The sequence below is a fragment of the Nerophis ophidion genome, linkage group LG02, assembly GCF_033978795.1.
Source record: "Nerophis ophidion isolate RoL-2023_Sa linkage group LG02, RoL_Noph_v1.0, whole genome shotgun sequence".
NCBI lineage: Eukaryota > Metazoa > Chordata > Actinopteri > Syngnathiformes > Syngnathidae > Nerophis > Nerophis ophidion.
In genome coordinates this window covers 87,332,321-87,356,494 of record NC_084612.1, presented here as the reverse complement: position 1 = coordinate 87,356,494, position 24,174 = coordinate 87,332,321, and the positions used below count along the sequence as shown (strand labels likewise).

The 24,174-nt window shown below is 40.3% G+C and overlaps 2 protein-coding genes and 1 long non-coding RNA gene across 4 annotated transcripts in view; all 3 read left to right on the top strand.

Annotated features, from left to right (window-relative positions):
- Positions 1 to 24,174, top strand: part of LOC133547854 (CD48 antigen-like) — a 53,877-nt gene that overhangs the window by 10,809 nt on the left and 18,894 nt on the right. The window lies entirely within an intron of this gene.
- LOC133547764 (uncharacterized) lies at positions 473 to 10,771 on the top strand. The gene is made up of 7 exons (XM_061893309.1): positions 473 to 610; positions 1,889 to 2,179; positions 2,393 to 2,641; positions 7,683 to 7,784; positions 8,249 to 8,296; positions 8,499 to 8,600; positions 8,682 to 10,771. The coding sequence occupies exons 1-7, from the start codon at positions 562 to 564 to the stop codon at positions 8,906 to 8,908; spliced, it is 1,068 nt and encodes a 355-aa protein (XP_061749293.1). The 5' UTR covers positions 473 to 561; the 3' UTR covers positions 8,909 to 10,771.
- LOC133547910 (uncharacterized) lies at positions 16,484 to 23,039 on the top strand. Its single transcript, XR_009805669.1, has 3 exons — positions 16,484 to 16,766; positions 20,496 to 20,597; positions 21,470 to 23,039. It is a non-coding gene; the product is annotated as an uncharacterized LOC133547910 (long non-coding RNA).

The window sequence follows — 24,174 nt, the reverse complement described above, 5'->3', positions numbered from 1 at the left end:
CATGGAGGTTCCTCTCTATAAATGTCAAAACACAAAAAGTTGAAATATGGTGGAGAAAAGTATTAAGTTCCTACACATTTAATGATTTTGTTAATGTCGAAAATCTATGCAAACTTTCACTTTCACTTACTTATTCCATCCATCTATTTTCTACCGCTTATCCCCGGTAAGCGGTAGAAAAACAGGCTTTTCAGTTGAGTTATAAAAGACATATTGCCAGTGAACTTTAATCTTGACGTGCACCATCACACCATGCATATAAAAAAGCAATCATACTGATTTTCAGATTTCAGATTAAAACATCCAGTTAGAAATTTATCGATGTTAAAATACAAAACTCTGATGTAAAGTTTAAGGAACTTTACAAGTGTTAACATACCATGAATGCTCTGGCTATGCTCTTATTTTGAAAATCAATAGCTAAGAAACTCATGTGTTGAAGGTTATCTGGCTTTCACTTTGACAAATCACACCCATTTTGTTTGCTGTGTTCAGTGACTGAAAAGCCACCAAAAGACCGGAAACGACTTTGGTCAAATCAGTTGACGTGAATCGTCTATAATGGACTACCAACATGTTCTGGTCTATTTCATGTGGACTTTCACTGCAGGTAAGTTCTGATGTTTATTTTAAGGGAGTTTGTTCCCAACATGTCAAGGTACATTGCAAATACTGAATGTAAAATATGTTTTACCTGTTTTGGTTTTGTCTGAGTTGAGCTGAAGAAAATAGTTTTGCATCAACACACTGATTTGGGATCCATTCTGAGGATGTCGTTGTGGTTTGTGAAGCCCTTTGAGACATTTTAGATTAAGGGCTGTATCCATAACCTTTGATTGATTGACTTATTGAAAACATTTGACGTTTCTTTGTAAATCTCATAATGGACTTGGAGCTTTGACTTTGACATTTCCGTTGGGCTCAGCGGCACTCCCTTTTCTGTGCCCAAACCAGGTCATCATTTCTCTGTGGCGCATTTTGACTACTTTTAACCATTCTAACCAAAACATTTACAACACTTGACATATGAAAGTTCGACAGATCATCAACATTAACATACGGGGCGTTTTCAAACCTAAGCATTTCCACAAACTGTGTCTGTATGCTTTCATTTATAAGTCTTCCCCCAACAACCGCAGATCTATATGCTGGTTTGGGTCTAACAGACAAGTCAAATAAAACACACAAACTATCCAATAAAGCAGCATCGACAAAACAGTCCGAAAACTCTTGGCAATGATCAAATGAAGAGTGTGCACACAGCTGTGGGTGGACTCCTTTACATGCCAGTTAGACCAAATATTTCAAGGACAACACTGAGTTCTTTAGCATGCCTGTCATTGGCTACATCCACTTGCACATTTAAGTCCCCTGTAATGACCAAACCTTCAAAAACAGGGCACACGACTGAATGTAATTCCGTAAAAAAATCAATAAACACATTTTGTATTTTTATGTACTTTGCAAATAGTAATATAAGGTATGGATGATTATCTATCTCCATTTTGAATGATACGTATTTAAATGATGGCAGAAAGCAGCCCAGAGAGCCAATAGACAAGCTTGTGGGGGACCTAAATAAACGAGTTTCAGCATGAGGGGCTTTTTTCCGCCTGGCGCCAGTGTTTGACTTGTCTCCATTTAATAACATCACATTATTTTTGGACAGTAAAAAGTGCAGGTGACAAAAACTGCTTTTTGAAAAAGTGCAGGTAACATGTTATTTGTTAGTATGGTAATTACTCTCAATACAATCGTGCATAGTAGATAATGCTGTGTTTATAGGCGATGAAGTCTCTTTTGTTGTGGGTTTTTGTATATAAAAATTGCTCTTAATGGTGCACCACTACAGCTGAAGACTATTTATCTGTTTATGTCCCTTTCACAGTTGTTGCACAGGATGTGAAATATTTCCTGAAGGGTCAGGACATACACTTGATGCCATCCATCTCTGAACAACCTATTTTAATTTTCTGGCAACATAATGAAAAAGATGTGGTATTTTCTACTGGCACGGAGAAGTATGTGGCTTCTTCACACAAGAACAGAATCACTCTGGACCGGGTCTCTGCAGAACTCACCATCAAAAACGCCACATATGAAGACAGTGGTAAATATTTCCTAGAAATGAACATAAACAACGAGCTTGCTACTTTGCTGTATAGAATTGAAGTTATAGGTAAGTTTACATTTCCATTCATAAACATTTTAACACAAATATTGAGCACTATAAATATTAACTTGTCTAATCTAGGTTCATTAACAATAGTGTTGATTGTGTTACATTTGAGCTCAAATGTGAACACGACTCAACACGACATGAATCTCCACCCCAAAAACAAAACAAACAAACATCTGACCTCATGTTGACCATCCTTCTGTTTTCTTACAGACAAAGTATCCAAACCCAACATATCCTGTGAGATGAGCGACACAAAGCAGGCGACACTTGTGTGCTCAACAGAGTCCAAACATCCTCATTTATTAAAGTTGAAGTGGAGCTCACCAGGAAAGGAGCAGACTGGACCAAATTTAACAATAACTGTCAGGAATGAAGATGATGATCAAGTTTATCGTTGTGATGTCAGCAACCCTCTGACCAATGAAACGGCTTCATTCACCGCTAAGGACTGCTTCCCGGGTAATTATAATCAATAATGACAGCTATGAAATGGTGGTTGTACATATTGAAATTTTATTTTGGATGTAATGTACTAACCCCAAAATCAGTGAAGTTGGCTCGTAAAAACAGAATACAATGATTTGCAAATCCTTTACAACTTATATTCAATTGAACAGACTGCAAAGACAAGATACTTAATGTTGGAACTGGAAAACATTATTATTTTTTGCAAACATTAGCTCATGAGGAATTTGATGCCTGCAACATGTTGCAATAAAGCTTGAGAAAGTTGAGGACTGCTCATCAAACACTTATTTGGAACATCCTACAGGTGAACAGGCTAATTGGAAACAGGTGGGTGCCATGATTGGGTATAAAAGCAGCTTCCATGACATGCTCAGTCATTCACAAACAAAAATGGGGCGAGGGGCACCACTTTGTGAACAAATGTGTGAGCAAATTTTCAAACAGTTAAAGAACAACATTTCTCAACAAGCTATTGCAAGGAATTTAGGGATTTCATCATCTAAGGCCTGTTCTATCATCAAAAGGTTCAAAGAAATTGGAGAAAATCACTGCAGGTAACATTGAATGCCCGTGACCTTGGATGCCTCAAGCGGTACTGCAACAAAAAGCGACATCAGTGTGTCAAAGATATCACCACATGGGCTCAGGAACACTTCAGAAAACCACTGTCAGTAACTACAGTTGGTCGCTACAGCTATAAGTGCAAGTTAAAACTCTACTATGTTAAGCGAAAGCCGGTTATCAACAACACCCAGAAGCGCCGCCGGTTTCACTGGGCCCGAGCTCATCTAAGATGGACCGATGCAGTTGTTCCAAATTGTTTTTGCAAACTGTGGACGCCGTGTCCCTCGGAACAAAGAGGAAAAGAACCATCAGGATTGTTATAGGGGCAAAGTTCAAAATCCAGCATCTGTGATGGTATGGGGGTGTATTAGTGCACAAGGCATGGGTACCCTATTTCCTTGAATAGCCGCCGGGGCGCTAATTAATTTAAAACCTCTTCTCACTCCTGCGCCTATTCAAGGCATGCGGTAATAGTAAGCAGGCGCTAATAACTTTAAAACCTCTTCTCACCCCTGCACTTACCAATGGCATGCAGTAAAATATTGAGTGTGATGTGAGGATACCATCACGAAAAGCACATTTAATTAAAAAAAAAAAACGTTATTATGTTTATTACTTTCAGCACTGAAGGCTTGGAATAACCCATACTTGCCAACCTTGAGACCCTCGATTTCGGGAGGTGGGGGGTTGGGGGTGCGGTCGCGGGTGGGGCGCGTGGTTAAGAGGGGAGTAGTATAATTCACCAACGGGAGTATTTCATATATATTTTGTATATATATACATATATGTGTATATATATATATATATATATATATATATATATATATATATATATATATATATATATATATATATATATATATATATCAATCAATCAATCAATGTTTACTTATATAGCCCTAAATCACTAGTGTCTCAAAGGGCTGCACAAACCACCACGACATCCTCGGTAGGCCCACATAAGGGCAAGGAAAACTCACACCCAGTGGGACATCGGTGACAATAATGATCCAGTGGGACGTCTGTGACAATAATGATTATGAGAACCTTAGAGAGGAGGAAAGCAATGGATGTCGAGCGGGTCTAACATGATACTGTGAAAGTTCAATCCACAATGGATCCAACACAGTCGCGAGAGTCCAGTCCAAAGCGGGTCCAACTCAGCAGCGAGAGTCCCGTTCACAGCGGAGCCAGCAGGAAACCATCCCAAGCGGAGGCGGATCAGCAGCGCAGAGATGTCGAGGCGGATCAGCAGCGCAGAGATGTCCCCAGCCGATACACAGGCAAGCAGTACATGGCCACCGGATCGGACCGGACCCCCTCCACAGGGGAGAGTGGGACATAGAAGAAAAAGAAAAGAAACAGCAGATCAACTGGTCTAAAAAGGGAGTCTATTTAAAGGCTACAGTATACAAATGAGTTTTAAGGTGAGACTTAAATGCTTCTACTGAGGTGGCATCTCGAACTGTTACCGGGAGGGCATTCCAGAGTACTGGAGCCCGAACGGAAAACGCTCTATAGCCCGCAGACTTTTTTTGGGCTTTGGGAATCACTAACAAGCCGGAATCCTTTGAACGCAGATTTCTTGCCGGGACATATGGTACAATACAATCGGCAAGATAGGATGGAGCTAGACCGTGTAGTATTTTATACGTAAGTAGTAAAACCTTAAAGTCACATCTTAAGTGCACAGGAAGCCAGTGCAGGTGAGCCAGTACAGGCGTAATGTGATCAAACTTTCTTGTTCTTGTCAAAAGTCTAGCAGCCGCATTTTGTACCAACTGTAATCTTTTAATGCTAGACATGGGGAGACCCGAAAATAATACGTTACAGTAGTCGAGGCGAGACGTAACAAACGCATGGATAATGATCTCAGCGTCCTTAGTGGACAGAATGGAGCGAATTTTAGCGATATTACGGAGATGAAAGAAGGCCGTTTTAGTAACGCTTTTAATGTGTGCCTCAAAGGAGAGAGTTGGGTCGAAGATAATACCCAGATTCTTTACCGTGTCGCCTTGTTTAATTGTTTGGTTGTCAAATGTTAGAGTTGTATTATTAAATAGAGTTCGGTGTCTAGCAGGACCGATAATCAGCATTTCCGTTTTTTTGGCATTGAGTTGCAAAAAGTTAGCGGACATCCATTGTATATATATGTATGTATGTATGAAGTACTTGACCTCCAGTGAATTTCAACAATATATATTTATATTACTATATATAATGTAGCATCGGACAGTTTTTATTAAATGACATTATTCATAGATGTCAAGAAATGCTGACACACTGTATGTACAACCTCTACCTGCTTTATTGATTATGTGGACTTTGAATACATCCACATAAGTGAAAGTAATGCACGTTTAGTCAACAGCCACACAGGTCACACCGATGGTGGCCGCATAGACAACACCAACACTGTCACAAATATGCACTCCACTGTGAACCCACACCAAACAAGAACAACAAATGCATTTCGGGAGAACATTAGCACCGCAATGCAACATAAACACAACAGAACCAATACCCAGAACCCTTTGCAACACCAACTCTTCCGGGACGCTACACAGCCCCCACCTAGCTGGGTTCGTTGAGAGTCGGTGTTGCAAAGGGTTCTGGGTATTGGTTCCGTTGTGATTATGTTGCGTTGCGGTACTAATGTTCTCCCGAAATGCGTTAGTTGTTCTTGTTTGGTGTGGGTTCACAGTGGGGTGCATTTTTGTGACAGTGTTGGTGTTGTTTATGCGGCCACCATCGGTGTGACCCGTGTGGCTGTTGACTAAGTCTGCATTGCTTCCGCTCATGTGACAGTGTATAAAATCAACATGATCAATAAACCTTGTAACAATCGTGCAGTGCGCCAGCATTTCCTGGCATCCATGAGTAAAGATGTCAAATGAAGCCCATCTTACGCTACAATGTTGTTCATATAGTATAAAACATATTTTGTGTCATATTAATATCATAGCTCATTATGAGTGGGCTATAGTGTGAATATCCCCCAGGTTTCAATAAATAACGTTGTGTTCTAATCTATGTACAGCAGATGGCAGTATTGTCCTGTTTAAGAGGGTCACAATATTGCTGAGTAGGTTCTCATGGAGCTGGAAGGGGCGTGGCCTCCAGCTCCGTCCAGCTCCGCCTGAATTTCGGGAGGTTTACGGTTGGAAATTTGTCCCGGGAGAGGAGCTGAATTTCGGGATTCTCCCGGAAAATCCGGGAGGGTTGGCAAGTATGGAATAGCCTATAATTGACACATGCATTTCGCTGCTTCTATCGTCACACGACGAGATTGGAAGGCATACTGGGTGGTACAAGTTACACTGAAGGATGTGATGATATAAACAAGTTTAACACTCTTACTAATATGTTCCACACTGTGAACCCACACCAAACAAGAATGACAAACACATCAGCTCGGTAAAACATTATAAACGCAACATAATTACCCAGAATGCAATGCATCCATGACCCTTACTGCTTATATTATACACCCCCGCTCCCCCAACCCCGCCCACCTCAACCGACGCACGGAGGAGGGGAGGGGGGGCGGGGTGGGTTTGGTGCTAGCGGGGTGTATAATATAAGCAGTAAGAGTCATGGATGAATTGCATTCCGGGTAATTGTTATGTTGCGTTTATAATGTGTTACAGAGCCGATGTTCTCCCGAAATGTGTTTGTCAGGGGAAGTGTCACTCGCGATGTCACAAATTTGACCCGGCGGTAATAGTAAGCATGCGCTAATAATTTTGGGAAGCAAATTTGACCCGGCAGTAGTTCAAGGCGCATATTACATGCCCGGCGGCAATTCAAGGAAATACGGTAACTTACACATCTGTGAAGGCACCGTTAATGCTGAAAGGTACATACAGGTTTTGGAGCAACATATGTTGCCTTCCAAGCAACAATATCATGGACGCCCCTGCTTATTTCAACAAGATAATGCCAAGCCACGTGTTACAACAGCGTGGCTTCATTGTAAAAGAGTGTGTGTATTAGACTGGCCTGCCTTTAGTCCAGACCTGTCACCCATTGAAAATGTGTGGTGCAATATGAAGCCTAAAATACCACAACGGAGACCCGGGAATGTTGAACAACTTTAGCTGTACATCAAGCAAGAATGGGAAAGAATTCGACCTTAAAAGCTTAAAAAATTGGTCTCCTCAGTTCTCAAACGTTTACTGAGTGTTTTTAAAAGGAAAGGCCATGGAACACAGTGGTAGAAATATCCCTGTGCCAAGTTTTTTGCAATGTGTTGCTGCCAATAAGTTCTAAGTTGATGATTACTTGCAAAAATAAAATAAGTTTCTCATATCCTGTCTTTGCAGTCTATTCAATATATGTTGAAAAGTATTTGAAAATCATTGAATTCTGTTTTTATTTACCATTTACACAACATGCCAACTTCAATGGTTTTGCGTTTTGTATTTTCAAAAGTTGATTTGAGTTTGATTTTTGTTTTTCTGTGCAGGTAAAAGATCAGAGGCTCTACCAATTATCATATTAGTCTGTATCTTCACTCTGGTCATCATCTGGTGTTGTGCTTTATACTTCAAACGTCATTTTCTGAAAGGTACATAAACTCAACATGCCAAATGACAATCAATTAATCGAAGTTTACTTATATAGCCCTAAATCACAAATGTCTCAAAGGGCTGCACAATACACAAAGACATTAATGACTCAGATCTCACATCAGGGTATAAAAAACTCAACCCAATGGGAACAATGCAAAACCTTGGAAAGGACCGCAGATGTGCCGACTAGAGTATTTTGTCAAAGGCGAGAGTATACAAATGAGTTTTAAAGATGGGACTTAAATGCTTCTACTGAGGTAGCATCTCTAACTGTATGATGCCCTCTTTCATCCCATGGAGAGAATTAAACTGTTGACGATAAATTAATATCATGTACAATCAAAAACATTTATAACTAATACTTTTTGTGTGCACAAACTGTAAACACACATCACGCTTTATTCCTATTTTTTTCAAGTCATTATATATTCATTTATTAATTTTCTCTTTGATCTTGCAGCATGTTTTGATAAATATATTTGGAACAGAAGACCAAGTGCAGTAAAAGGTATGATCCTTAATTTAAAGCTACATGTCATGTTTTCATTTTCACTTCATTACAATCAGCAAGTTTTACAGTATCATATTAGTTATGCATTCATGGTTATTTATTTCAATGTAATCAATACCTTGTAAGGATGTTAGTTTCCTTACCTCACTAAGGTGATTGGAATGTAATTATCTTTGTGTTGTTGTTTCTGTGTCCAAAGAGCGTGATGAAAAGACATCCTTCTTAGACAAAGTACTCACTCTTCCCGCCAATCAGAATAAAAAAAGAAAAAAGCGGAAAAAGCGGAAAAAGCGCAATTCAGGTAAACTACGTAGTTCCAATTTTTGTGATAATAATTTTCCTACTGTTTCAGAATGTTTTGCATGTTCACCGTGTGTTTTAGGATTGAACGTGTCGACTGAGGATAAGGAGATGGTATCAGAAGGAGCCATGCGACTCACTGCTTCTTTTCCTGCACGTACTTTCTCTTTACCAATCTCACACACTATCACTGAACTTTCAGGAATTAGAAGACGAAGCAACAGTTGGTCGGGAACCATTTCTACACATGAAAGAAATGTACATCTCAAAAAGAAGAACGATTTCAGCGAGAGAATAATTACAAATTGAATAAAGTCAATTCATTCTTCAAAGATTAGAAAAAAAAAGAGTAACTGAAGCCATTTATGCTAAAAGGCCATCTTGAAACAAAAATGGAGGTCAGCAACATGACCTGTCATCAACTTCCATCCATTCATCCATTTTCTACTGCTAGTACCGTACGGGGTCGCGGGGGGTGCTGCAGTCTATCTCAGCTGGTTTCGGGCGGAAGGCGGCGTACACCCTGGACAAGTCGCCACTTCATCGCAGGGCCAACACAGATAGACAACATTCACACTCACATTCACACACTAGGGCCAATTTAGTGTTGCCAATCAACCTATCCCCAGGTGCATGTCTTTGGAGGTGGGAGGAAGCCGGTGTACCTGGAGGGAACCCACGCAGTCACGGGGAGAACATGCAAACTGAAATGAGGATAACCTGTGGCACTGAACACCACAAAAACAAAGGGACTCATCTTTGACGTCAGGAAAAACACCGCCCATTTCTACATCAACGGTTGGGAGGTGGAGAGAGTCAGCTCTTTCAGGTTCCTCGGCACCCCCATATCTGCTGACCTCTCCTGGACCCCAAATACAACTGCGGTCATCCGGAAGGCCCAGCGGAGACTCCACTTCCTGAGGGTGCTGAGGAAGAAAAAACTGGATGGTGACCTTCTATCGCTCGGCTGTCTAGAGCCCGCTGACGTACTGCATAACAGCGTGGTACGCCAGCCGCACTGAAGCAGATAAAAAGGCGATTCAGAGGGTCAGAAACTCTGCACAAAAAAAAATCATCGGCTGCCCCCCTCCCCTCCCTGAAGGATTTACACAACTCCCGTTGCCTCAACAAAGCAAAACACATTACCAAGGACAGCACACACCCGGGCTTCCACCTGTTCCACCTGCTACCACCAGGCAGGCGCTACAGGTGCATCAGAGCCAGAACAAACAGGCTCAGAGACAGCTTCACCATCTTGAACTCAACCTTATAATAAATGATTCACCCCTACACAGCATCCTACCCTGATACCCTACTGTGCAATATTACCCTTTGAGTGCAATACGTCCGACACCGATTATCATTACTTATTACTCCAGTACTCTTGTTTTGCTCTGTATATTGTACAGTATTGTGTATATTGTATATTGTACAGGATTGTGTATATTGTATATTGTACAGGATTGTGTATATTGTATATTGTACAGGATTGCTTATTGTTTTTATTGGATAGTAGTCCGTTTATTTCAATTCCTATTTTGTATCTTTATTACTTCTTATGTGATTTATTTTCATTCCATATTTCTTTCCACTGCCACATCTTAAATTGGAGTCCTAAATCTCATTATATGCAAATATAATGACAATAAAGTCCATTCTATTCTATTGTAACCCCTGTGCCACCGTGCATCAACTTACAATATTCTAACTTCCCTCCCCAGAAGAATAGGCCATTTTCCACAAGGAACTTTTTCAGGAACTTTCCCACTTACCCGAGTACATAAAGTGTAGTAAATGAATGAATGAATGACGGAGTCTCACTTGTCTGTGAAGCACTTTGAGTGTCAAGAAACACGCTACTGTATATAAATCTAATCCATTATTAAAGCTTATTTACCTGATGTTGTATACTTTTACTATTTACATTAAATATCCACGAAATGTAATATAAATATAACATCTCAGATTATATTTGTCATTTCAGAGCCAGGACTATTTCCTGAGCTCTGTCATATAAATTTAAATTGAAGGTCATTAAATGTGTCATGCTGTATAATTCAGTGTTTGTTTATTAAGTATCTATTAGAAATATGATGTACAGTATCATATACATTAACATGACAGATCATGTACATTTGTGATGTAATCAAATAAACTGATGTCTGACGCTCATCCATCCTGAAGGATATTTTTGGCAAAAAATAACTAAGAATAGTATGGGCCATGACTGCTGTACCAGGTCCACTACTAACCACATTGTGAAGTATGCGGACCACACAACAGTAGTGGGCCTCACCCGTGACAACAACGACATGGACTACAGGGAGGAGGTGAAACAGAACCAACAACCTGCTCCTGAACGTCGACAAGACCAAGGAGATCATCGTGGACTTCAGGAGGCACCAGTCCAGCCACGCTCCACTCTTCATCAAAGACACAGCAGTGGAGATGGTAAGCAGGACCAAGTTCCTGGGGGTACGAATAACTGACAATATGACCAGGTCCCTACACACCGGAGCTCTTGTAAAAAGAGCTCAGCAGTGCATGCACTAATTTGCGTCGGATGAGAAGAGCACAGTTCCCTCCGCCCCCCATTCTCAGCACATTCTACAGAGGCACTATAGAGAACCTACTAACCAACTGCATCTCTGTCTGGACGGGAGCCTGCAATGCCTCAGACTGGAAGTCTCTGCAGAGAGTGGTGAGGACGGCGGAAAGATCATCAGTTCCCCTCTTTCTCCTGTACAGGAAACCGCAAAAAGCCGCTGCCTGACCAGGGCTCGGAATATCTGCAGAGACTCCTCCCACCCCCACCAAGGACTGTTTTCTCTGTCTTTCTGTTACAGAACTGGTTCTGTAACAACTTCTTCCCTCAGGCCATAAAACTCTTGAACGCATCATAATAGTCCCCTCAAATCCCCCCAAAAACAGATTAACTCGCTGGAATATAAAGACAATTTAACATACATCTATAAAGTGCAATATATTTACCAGTGCAGTTATCTATTTATTTATATCTGCACCTTATTGCTATTTCATCCTGCACTATAACGAGAAAATGCAACAATATTCCGTTCTTATCAATAGTGTAAAATCCAAATTTGAAAGACAATAAAAGGAAGTCCAAGTCTAAGTTTAAGAATTTGGTCAGTAGGGGGCAGTGTTTATACATTCAAATACTGCATGGAGGTTCCTCTCTATAAATGTCAAAACACAAAAAGTTGACATCAGGTGAAGAAAAGTATTAAGTTCCTACACATTTATGATTTTGTTAATGTCGAAAATCTATGCAAACTTTCCCTTTCACTTACTTATTCCATGCATCTATTTTCTACTGCTTATAAGCGGTAGAAAAACAGGCTTTTCAGTTGAGTTATAAAAGACATATTGCCAGTAAACTTTAATCTTGACGTGCACCATCACACCATGCATATAAAAAAGCAATCATACTGATTTTCAGATTTCAGATTAAAACATCCAGTTAGAAATGTATCAATGTTAAAATACAAAACTCTGATGTAAAGTTTAAGGAACAAGTTAGAGGTTGCCACATTTTTAAATCAGCTGTTTCATATACTTTACAAGTGTTAACATACCATGAATGCTCTGGCTATGCTCTTATTTTGAAAATCAATAGATAAGAAACTCAGGTGTTGTAGGTTATCTGGCTTTCACTTTGACAAATCACACCCATTTTGTTTGCTGTGTTCAGTGACTGAAAAGGTATCAAAAGACAGCCAACTACTTTGGTCAAATCGCTTGACGTGAATCGTCTATAATGGACTACCAACATGTTCTGGTCTATTTCATGTGGACTTTCACTGCAGGTAAGTTCTGATGTTGCTTTTCCTGTAATTCTTTATAAATGTAGTCATTGTACGAATAGAAAAAAGATCTGATGTTGTGTTGTGTTGCACCTGTTGTGTGTTTTGCCACCAAACTAAATTAATGAGAAAAAAAAGCTATGAAACGCAAAGTCTAACTAACACATGTTGATAAAGATACAATAAAAATGCTCCAGGCATGTTAACTATGGTGTTATCAATAAAATAAGTAATAGTAACCCTCAAATCTAGACTCCAAACATCCCAGAATAAGCTAATCCGGTTACTTTTAGACCTCCACCCCAGATCACACCTCAATCCAACCCACTTCTCCAAAGTGGGCTGGCTCAGGGTGGAGGACAGAGTCAAACAACTTGCACTGAGCCTGGTCTATAAAATCCGCTACACCTCCTTGATACCGAAGTACATGTCCAACTACTTCCTTAACGTAAATGACCGCCATAACCACAACACCAGGGGGAGCTCCACAAACCACGTTAAACCCAGATTTCGATCTAACAAAGGTCTTAACTCATTCTCTTTCTATGCCACATCAATGTGGAATGCACTCCTAACAGGTGTAAAAGTAAGTGCATCTCTATATTCCTTCAAAACTGCACTAAAACAACACCTCCAGGCAACTTCAACACTTTACTAATACCCTCCTCCATTCACATCCCATCTCCCCGGATTATAAACAACTCAAATGTACTTCTAATGTATATACTTGTTCTTATGCTATGTGAACTCACTATGTTCTCTGCTGGCTGTACATATCCTACTAAATAAGACCTACACTGTTTCAATGTCCACATTTCTCTGTTGATGCAATTGTTTATGACTGAAGTTCTGATATCAACCAAAGCTCCTCATCCCACCCCCCGGATTGTAAATAATGTAAATAATTCAATGTACATACTATGATGATTAACTTGTGTGATGACTGTATTATGTTGATAGTATATTTTGTACCATGAATTGATTAATGTGGACCCCGACTTAAACAAGTTGAAAAACGTATTCGGGTGTTACCATTTAGTGGTCAATTGTACGGAATATGTACTGTACTGTGCAATCTACTAATAAAAGTATCAATCAATCAAAGTATAAAATACAGGTTTACACTCACGACATTGAGGTCATCAAGTTTGTGCTATTCATTATATATTCTTACCATTTTTCTATGGTGGATTATACAGTACATATTTTAAGGGAGTTTGTCCCCAACATGTCAAGGTACATTGCAAATACTGAATGTAAAATATGTTTTACCTGTTTTGGTTTTGCCTGAGTTGAGCTGAAGAAAATAGTTTTGCATCAACACACTGATTTGGGATCTGATCTGAGGATGTCGTTGTGGTTTGTGAAGCCCTTTGAGACATTTTAGATTAAGGGCTGTATCCATAACCTTTGATTGATTGACTGATTGAAAACTTTTGACTTTTCTTTGTAAATCTCATAATGGACTTGGAGCTTTGACTTTGACATTTCCGTTGGGCTCAGCGGCACTCCCTTTTCTGTGCCCAAACCAAGTCTTCATTTCTCTGTGGCACATTTTGACTACTTTTAACCATTCTAACCAAAACATTTACAACACTTGACATATGAAAGTTCGACAGATCATCAACATTAACATACGGGGCGTTTTCAAACCTAAGCATTTCCACAAACTGTGTCTGTATGCTTTCATTTATAAGTCTTCCCCCAACAACCGCAGATCTATATGCTGGTTTGGGTCTAACAGACAAGTCTAAAAAAACACACAAACTATCCAATAAAGCAGCATCGACAAAACAGTCCGAAAACTCTTGGCAATGATCAAATGAAGAGTGTGCACACAGCTGTGGGTGGACTCCTTTACATGCCAGTAAGACCAAATATTTCAAGGACAACACTGAGTTCTTTAGAATGCCTGTCATTGGCTACATCCACTTGCACATTTAAGTCCCCTGTAATGACCAAACCGTCAAAAACAGGGCACACGACTGAATGTAATTCCGTAAAAAAATCAATAAACACATTTTGTATTTTTATGTACTTTGCAAATAGTGATATAAGGTATGGATGATTATCTATCTCCATTTTGAATGATACGTATTTAAATGATGGCAGAAAGCAGCTCAGAGAGCCAATAGACAAGCTTGTGGGGGACCTAAATAAACGAGTTTCAGCATGAAGGGCTTTTTTCCGCCTGGCGCCAGTGTTTGACTTGTCTCCATTTAATAACATCACATTATTTTTGGACGGGTAAAAAGTGCAGGTGACAAAAACTGCTTTTTGAACAAGTGCAGCTAACATTTTATTTGTTAGTATGGTAATTACTCTCAATACAATCGTGCATAGTAGATAATGCTGTGTTTATAGGCACTAAAGTCTGTAGTGGGGTTTTGTTTGTAAAGAGGGTCTTAAAGGCCTACTGAAACCCACTACTAGCGACCACGCAGTCTGATAGTTTATATATCAATGATGAAATATTAACATGGCAACACATGCCAATTCGGCCTTTTTAGTTTACTAAATTGCTATTTTAAATTTCCCGGGATGTATCCTGTTGAAAACGTCGCGGAATGATGACGCGTATGATGACGCGTATGATGACGCGTGCGCGTGATGTCACCGGTGGTAGCGGACATGTTCTCCCAGCACCGCTCACGGCTAAAAGTCGTCTCTTCATCGCATAATTAGACATTATTCTGGAAATCTGTGTTGCTGAATCTTTTGCAATTTGTTCAATTAATAATGAAGACGTCAAAGAAGAAAGCTGTTGGTGGAAAGCGGTGTTTTGCAGCTGCCTTTAGCCACACAAACACAGTCTGTGTTTCCTTGTTTACATTCCCAAAGGTGAAGCTTTACTATGGAACAGAGCGGTCAAGCGAACATGGTTCCCGACCTAAGCCTAATCGGCAGGTTTCGGTGAGAAAATTGTGCTAATAAGTCGGCTCTTATCGTAGACATGAGCGGAGTTTGCGTCCTCCTGCAGCTGCGGAATATTACCTCCTCCCACCGGAGACACTGGCGGTCACCACACCTGTGGCCACACCCTTTCGACTTTCAGGTACCATATAATCTCACTAAAACACTATTAACACAATAAGCAGATGAGGGATTTTCCAGAATTATCCTAGTAAATGTGTCTAATAACATCTGAATCGCTCCCACTGCCCTCGCCTTTTTTTTTTTCCTAGTCCTTCACTCTCACTATCCTCATCCACAAATCTTTCATCCTCGCTCAAATTAATGAGGAAATCGTCGCTTTCTCGTTCCGAATCGCTCTCGCTGCTGGTGGCCATGATTGTAAACAATGTTCAGATGTGAGGAGCTCCACAACCCGTGACGTCACGCGCACATCGTCTGCTACTTCCGGTACAGGCAGGGCTTTTTTATTAGTGACCAAAAGTTGCAAACTTTATCGTCGATGTTCTCTACTAAATCCTTTCAGCAAAAATATGGCAATATCGCGAAATGATCGAGTATGACATATAGAATGGACCTGCTATCCACGTTTAAATAGGCAAATATCATTTCAGTAGGCCTTTAATGGTTCACCACTACAGCTGGAGACTATTTATCTGTTTATGTCCCTTTCACAGTTTCTGCACAGGATGTGAAATATTTCCTGAAGGGTCAGGACATACACTTGATGCCATCCATCTCTGAACAACCTATTAGATTTATCTGGCTCCATAATGACAATGATGTGGTATTGTTTACTGGCACGGAGGACGATGTGGCTTCTTCATACAAGAACAGAATCACTCTGGACCGGGTCTCTGCAGAACTCACCATCAAAAACGCCAAATATGAAGACAGTGGAGACTATCACCTTGGAATGATCATAAACAACAAGCTGAATACTTTCCAGTGTGAAATTGAAGTTATAGGTAAGTTTTTATTTCCATTCATAAACATTTTAACACAAATATTGAGCACTATAAATATTAACTTGTCTAATCTAGGTTCATTAACAATAGTGTTGATTGTGTTACATTTGAGCTCAAATGTGAACACGACTCAACACGACATGAATCTCCACCCCAAAAACAAAACAAACAAACATCTGACCTCATGTTGACCATCCTTCTGTTTTCTTACAGACAAAGTATCCAAACCCAACATATCCTGTGAGATGAGCGACACAAAGCAGGCGACACTTGTGTGCTCAACAGAGTCCAAACATCCTCATTTATTAAAGTTGAAGTGGAGCTCACCAGGAAAGGAGCAGACTGGACCAAATTTAACAATAACTGTCAGGAATGAAGATGATGATCAAGTTTATCGTTGTGATGTCAGCAACCCTCTGACCAATGAAACGGCTTCATTCACCGCTAAGGACTGCTTCCCGGGTAATTATAATCAATAATGACAGCTATGAAATGGTGGTTGTACATATTGAAATTTTATTTTGGATGTAATGTACTAACCCCAAAATCAGTGAAGTTGGCTCGTAAAAACAGAATACAATGATTTGCAAATCCTTTACAACTTATATTCAATTGAACAGACTGCAAAGACAAGATACTTAATGTTGGAACTGGAAAACATTATTATTTTTTGCAAACATTAGCTCATGAGGAATTTGATGCCTGCAACATGTTGCAATAAAGCTTGAGAAAGTTGAGGACTGCTCATCAAACACTTATTTGGAACATCCTACAGGTGAACAGGCTAATTGGAAACAGGTGGGTGCCATGATTGGGTATAAAAGCAGCTTCCATGAAATGCTCAGTCATTCACAAACAAAAATGGGGCGAGGGGCACCACTTTGTGAACAAATGTGTGAGCAAATTTTCAAACAGTTAAAGAACAACATTTCTCAACAAGCTATTGCAAGGAATTTAGGGATTTCATCATCTAAGGCCTGTTCTATCATCAAAAGGTTCAAAGAAATTGGAGAAAATCACTGCAGGTAACATTGAATGCCCGTGACCTTGGATGCCTCAAGCGGTACTGCAACAAAAAGCGACATCAGTGTGTCAAAGATATCACCACATGGGCTCAGGAACACTTCAGAAAACCACTGTCAGTAACTACAGTTGGTCGCTACAGCTATAAGTGCAAGTTAAAACTCTACTATGTTAAGCGAAAGCCGGTTATCAACAACACCCAGAAGCGCCGCCGGTTTCACTGGGCCCGAGCTCATCTAAGATGGACCGATGCAGTTGTTCCAAATTGTTTTTGCAAACTGTGGACGCCGTGTCCCTCGGAATAAAGAGGAAAAGAACCATCAGGATTGTTATAGGGGCAAAGTTCAAAATCCAGCATCTGTGATGGTATGGGGGTGTATTAGTGCACAAGGCATGGGTAACCTATTTCCTTGAATAGCCGCCGGGGCGCTAATTAATTTAAAACCTCTTCTCACTCCTGCGCCTATTCAAGGCATGCGGTAATAGTAAGCAGGCGCTAATAACTTTAAAACCTCTTCTCACCCCTGCACTTACCAATGGCATGCAGTAAAATATTGAGTGTGATGTGAGGATACCATCACGAAAAGCCCATTTAATAAAAAAAAAAACGTTATTATGGTTATTACTTTCAGCACTGAAGGCTTGGAATAACCCATACTTGCCAACCTTGAGACCCTTGATTTCGGGAGGTGGGGGGTAGGGGGCGCGGTCGCGGGTGGGGCGCGTGGTTAAGAGGGGAGTAGTATAATTCACCAACGGGAGTATTTCATATATATTTTGTATATATATACATATATATATATATATATATATATATATATATATATATATATATATATATATATATATATATGTATGTATGTATGAAGTACTTGACCTCCAGTGAATTTCAACAATATATATTTATATTACTATATATAATGTAGCATCGGACAGTTTTTATTAAATGACATTATTCATAGATGTCAAGAAATGCTGACACACTGTATGTACAACCTCTACCTGCTTTATTGATTATGTGGACTTTGAATACATCCACATAAGTGAAAGTAATGCACGTTTAGTCAACAACCACACAGGTCACACCGATGGTGGCCGCATAGACAACACCAACACTGTCACAAATATGCACTCCACTGTGAACCCACACCAAACAAGAACAACAAATGCATTTCGCGAGAACATTAGCACCGCAACGCAACACAAACACAACAGAACCAATACCCAGAACCCTTTGCAACACCAACTCTTCCGGGACGCTACACAGCCCCCACCTAGCTGGGTTCGTTGAGAGTTGGTGTTGCAAAGGGTTCTGGGTATTGGTTCCGTTGTGATTATGTTGCGTTGCGGTACTAATGTTCTCCCGAAATGCGTTAGTTGTTCTTGTTTGGTGTGGGTTCACAGTGGGGTGCATTTTTGTGACAGTGTTGGTGTTTTTTATGCGGCCACCATCGGTGTGACCCGTGTGGCTGTTGACTGAGTCTGCATTGCTTCCGCTCATGTGACAGTGTATAAAATCAACATGATCAATAAACCTTGTAACAATCGTGCAGTGCGCCAGCATTTCCTGGCATCCATGAGTAAAGATATCAAATGAAGCCCATCCTACGCTACAATGTTGTTCATATAGTATAAAACATATTTTGGGTCATATTAATATCATAGCTCATTATGAGTGGGCTATAGTGTGAATATCCCCCAGGTTTCAATAAATAACGTTGTGTTCTAATCTATGTACAGCAGATGGCAGTATTGTCCTGTTTAAGAGGGTCACAATATTGCTGAGTAGGTTCTCATGGAGCTGGAAGGGGCGTGGCCTCCAGCTCCGTCCAGCTCCGCCTGAATTTCGGGAGGTTTACGGTTGGAAATTTGTCCCGGGAGAGGAGCTGAATTTCGGGATTCTCCCGGAAAATCCGGGAGGGTTGGCAAGTATGGAATAGCCTATAATTGACACATGCATTTCGCTGCTTCTATCGTCACACGACGAGATTGGAAGGCATACTGGGTGGTACAAGTTACACTGAAGGATGTGATGATATAAACAAGTTTAACACTCTTACTAATATGTTCCACACTGTGAACCCACACCAAACAAGAATGACAAACACATCGGCTCTGTAAAACATTATAAACGCAACATAATTACCCAGAATGCAATACATCCATGACTCTTACTGCTTATATTATACACCCCCGCTCCCCCAACCCCGCCCACCTCAACCGACGCACGGAGGAGGGGAGGGGGGGCGGGGTGGGTTTTGTGCTAGCGGGGTGTATAATATAAGCAGTGAGAGTCATGGATGAATTGCATTCCGGGTAATTGTTATGTTGCGTTTATAATGTGTTACAGAGCCGATGTTCTCCCGAAATGTGTTTGTCAGGGGAAGTGTCACTCGTGATGTCACAAATTTGACCCGCCGGTAATAGTAAGCATGCGCTAATAATTTTGGGAAGCAAGTTTGACCCGGCAGTAGTTCAAGGTGCATATTACATGCCCGGCGGCAATTCAAGGAAATACGGTAACTTACACATCTGTGAAGGTACCGTTAATGCTGAAAGGTACATACAGGTTTTGGAGCAACATATGTTGCCTTCCAAGCAACAATATCATGGACGCCCCTGCTTATTTCAACAAGATAATGCCAAGCCACGTGTTACAACAGCGTGGCTTCATTGTAAAAGAGTGTGTGTACTAGACTGGCCTGCCTTTAGTCCAGACCTGTCACCCATTGAAAATGTGTGGTGCATAATGAGGCCTAAAATACCACAACGGAGACCCGGGAATGTTGAACAACTTTAGCTGTACATCAAGCAAGAATGGGAAAGAATTCGACCTTAAAAACTTCAAAAATTGGTCTCCTCAGTTCCCAAATGTTTACTGAGTGTTTTTAAAAGGAAAGGCCATGTAACACAGTGGTAGAAATATCCCTGTGCCAACTTTTTTGCAATGTGTTGCTGCCAATAAGTTCTAAGTTGATGATTACTTGCAAAAATAAAATAAGTTTCTCATAGCCTGTCTTTGCAGTCTATTCAATATATGTTGAAAAGTATTTCAAAATCATTGAATTCTGTTTTTATTTACCATTTACACAACGTGCCAACTTCAATGGTTTTGCGTTTTGTATTTTGAAAAGTTGATTTGAGATTGATTTTTGTTTTTCTGTGCAGGTAAAAGATCAGAGGCTCTACCAATTTTCATATTAGTCTGTATCTTCACTCTGGTCATCATCTGGTGTTGTGCTTTATACTTCAAACGTCAACGTCTAAAAGGTACATAAACTCAACATGCCAAATGACAATCAATTAATCAAAGTTTACTTATATAGCCCTAAATCACAAATGTCTCAAAGGGCTGCACAAGCCACAAAGACATTCACGGCTCAGATCTCACATCAAGGTATAAAAAAACTCAACCCAATGGGAACAATGCAAAACCTTGGGAAGGACCGCAGATGTGCCGACTAGAGTATTTTGTCAAAGGCGAGAGTATACAAATGAGTTTTAAAGATGGGACTTAAATGCTTCTACTGAGGTAGCATCTCTAACTGTATGATGCCCTCTTTCATCCCATGGAGAGAATTAAACTGTTGACGATAAATTAACATTCGAAAACATTTATAACTAATACTTTTTGTGTGCACAAACTGTAAACACACATCACGCTTTATTCCTATTTTTTTCAAGTCATTATATATTCATTTATTAATTTTCTCTTTGATCTTGCAGCATGTTTTGATAAATATATTTGGAACAGAAGACCAAGTGCAGTAAAAGGCGTGATCCTTAATTTAAAGCTACATGTCATGTTTTCATTTTCACTTAATTACAATCAGCAAGTTTTACAGTATCATATTAGTTATGCATTTATGGTTATTTATTTAAATGTAATCAATACCTTGTAAGGATGTTAGTTTCCTTACCTCACTAAGGTGATTGGAATGTAATTATCTTTGTGTTGTTGTTTCTGTGTCCAAAAAGCGTGATGAAAACACATCCTTTTTAGACCAAGTACTCACTCTTCCCTCCAATCAGAATAAAAAAATAAAAAAAGCGGAATTCAGGTAAACTAGGTTGTTCCAATTTTTGTGATAATAATTTTCTTACTGTTTCAGAATGTTTTGCATTTTCACCGTGTGTTTTAGGATTGAACGTGTCGACTGAGGATGAGGAGATGGATTCAGAAGGAGCCATGCGACACACTGCTTCTGTTCATGCACGTCATTGCTCTTCAACACACTTAAACTCAATCACTGGGAGGGGGGAGTCTGCATACAGAAATGAGGGTACTGTGTGGCACTGAACACCACAAAAACCAAGGGACTCATCTTTGACTTCAGGAAAAACACCGCCCCTTTCTACATCAACGGCGAGCAGGTGGAGAGAGTCAGCTCTTTCAGGTTCCTCGGCACCCCCATATCTGCTGACCTCTCCTGGACCCCAAATACAACTGCGGTCATCCGGAAGGCCCAGCGGAGACTCCACTTCCTGAGGATGCTGAGGAAGAAAAAACTGGATGGTGACCTTCTATCGCTCGGCTGTCGGGAGCCCGCTGACGTACTGCATAACAGTGTGGTACGCCAGCCGCACTGAAGCAGACAAAAAGGCGATTCAGAGGGTCAGAAACTCTGCACAAAAAAATAATCGGCTGCCCCCCTGCCTTCCCTGAACGATTTACACAACTCCCGTTGCCTCAACAAAGCAAAACACATTACCAAGGACAGCACACACCCTGGCTTCCACCTGTTCCACCTGCTACCACCAGGCAGCCGCTACAGGTGCATCAGAGCCATGACAAACAGGCTCAGAGACAGCTTCACCATCTTCAACTCAACCTTATAATAAATGATTCACCCCTACACAGCATCCTACCCTGATACCCTACTGTGCAATATTACCCTTTGAGTGCAATACGTCCGACACCGATTATCATTACTTATTACTCCAATACTCTTGTTTTGCTCTGTATATTGTACAGTATTGTGTATATTGTATATTGTACAGTATTGTGTATATTGTATATTGTACAGGATTGCCTATTGTTTTTATTGGATAGTAGTCTGTTTATTTCAATTCTTATTTTGTATCTTTATTACTTCTTATGTGATTTATTTTCATTCCATATTTCTTTCCACTGCCACATCTTAAATTGGAGTCCTTAATCTCATTATATGCAAATATAATGACAATAAAGTCCATTCTATTCTATTGTAACCCCTGTGCCACCGTGCATCAACTTACAATATTCTAACATCCCTCCCCAGAAGAATAGGCCATTTTCCACAAGGAACTTTTTCAGGAACTTTCCCACTTACCCGAGTACATAAAGTGTAGTAAATGAATGAATGAATGATGGAGTCTCACTTCTCTGTGAAGCACTTTGAGTGTCAAGAAACACGCTACTGTATATAAATCTAATCCATTATTAAAGCTTATTTACCTGATGTTGTATACTTTTACTATTTACATTAAATATCCACGGAATGTAATATAAATATAACATCTCAGATTATATTTGTCATTTCAGAGCCAGGACTATTTCCTGAGCTCTGTCTTATAAATTTAAATTGAAGGTCATCAAATGTGTCATGCTGTAGATTTCAGTGTTTGTTTATTAAGTTTCTATTAGATATATGATGTACAGTATCATATACATTAACATGACAGATCATGTACATTTGTGATGTAATCAAATAAACTGATGTCTGACGCTCATCCATCCTGAAGGATATTTTTGGCAAAAAATAACTAAGAATAGTATGGGCCATGACTGCTGTACCAGGTCCACTACTAACCACATTGTGAAGTATGCGGACCACACAACAGTAGTGGGCCTCACCCGTGACAACAACGACATGGACTACAGGGAGGAGGTGAAACAGAACCAACAACCTGGTCCTGAACGTCGACAAGACCAAGGAGATCATCGTGGACTTCAGGAGGCACCAGTCCAGCCACGCTCCACTCTTCATCAAAGACACAGCAGTGGAGATGGTAAGCAGGACCAAGTTCCTGGGGGTACGAATAACTGACAATATGACCAGGTCCCTACACACCGGAGCTCTTGTAAAAAGAGCTCAGCAGTGCATGCACTTTTTGCGTCGGATGAAAAGAGCACAGTTCCCTCCGCCCCCCATTCTCAGCACATTCTACAGAGGCACTATAGAGAACCTACTAACCAACTGCATCTCTGTCTGGACGGGAGCCTGCAATGCCTCAGACTGGAAGTCTCTGCAGAGAGTGGTGAGGACGGCGGAAAGATTATCAGTTCCCCTCTTTCTCCTGTACAGGAAATCGCAAAAAGCCGCTGCCTGACCAGGGCTCGGAATATCTGCAGAGACTCCTCCCACCCCCACCAAGGACTGTTTTCTCTGTCTTTCTGTTACAGAACTGGTTCTGTAACAACTTCTTCCCTCAGGCCATAAAACTCTTGAACGCATCATAATAATCCCCTCAAATCCCCCCAAAAACAGATTAACTCGCTGGAATATAAAGACAATATAACATACATCTATAAACATGGACGCATATGCAAAAGTGCAATATATTTACCTGTGCAGTTATCTATTTATTTATATCTGCACCTTATTGCTATTTTATCCTGCACTACAATGAGAAAATGCAACAATATTACGTTCTTATCTGTAGTGTAAAGTCCAAATTTGAATGACAATAAAAGGAAGTCAAAGTCTAAGTTTAAGAATTTGGTCAGTAGGGGGCAGTGTTTATACATTCAAATACTGCATGGAGGTTCCTCTCTATAAATGTCAAAACACAAAAAGTTGACATCAGGTGAAGAAAAGTATTAAGTTCCTACACATTTAATGATTTTGTTAATGTCGAAAATCCA

Coding starts and splice junctions, on each gene's coding strand:
- LOC133547764 (XM_061893309.1), top strand. CDS start 562: ATGGACTACCAACATGTTCTGGTCTATTTCATGTGGACTTTCACTGCA. Junction 611..1,888: donor CATGTGGACTTTCACTGCAG/GTAAGTTCTGAT, acceptor TCCCTTTCACAG/TTGTTGCACAGGATGTGAAA. Junction 2,180..2,392: donor GTATAGAATTGAAGTTATAG/GTAAGTTTACAT, acceptor GTTTTCTTACAG/ACAAAGTATCCAAACCCAAC.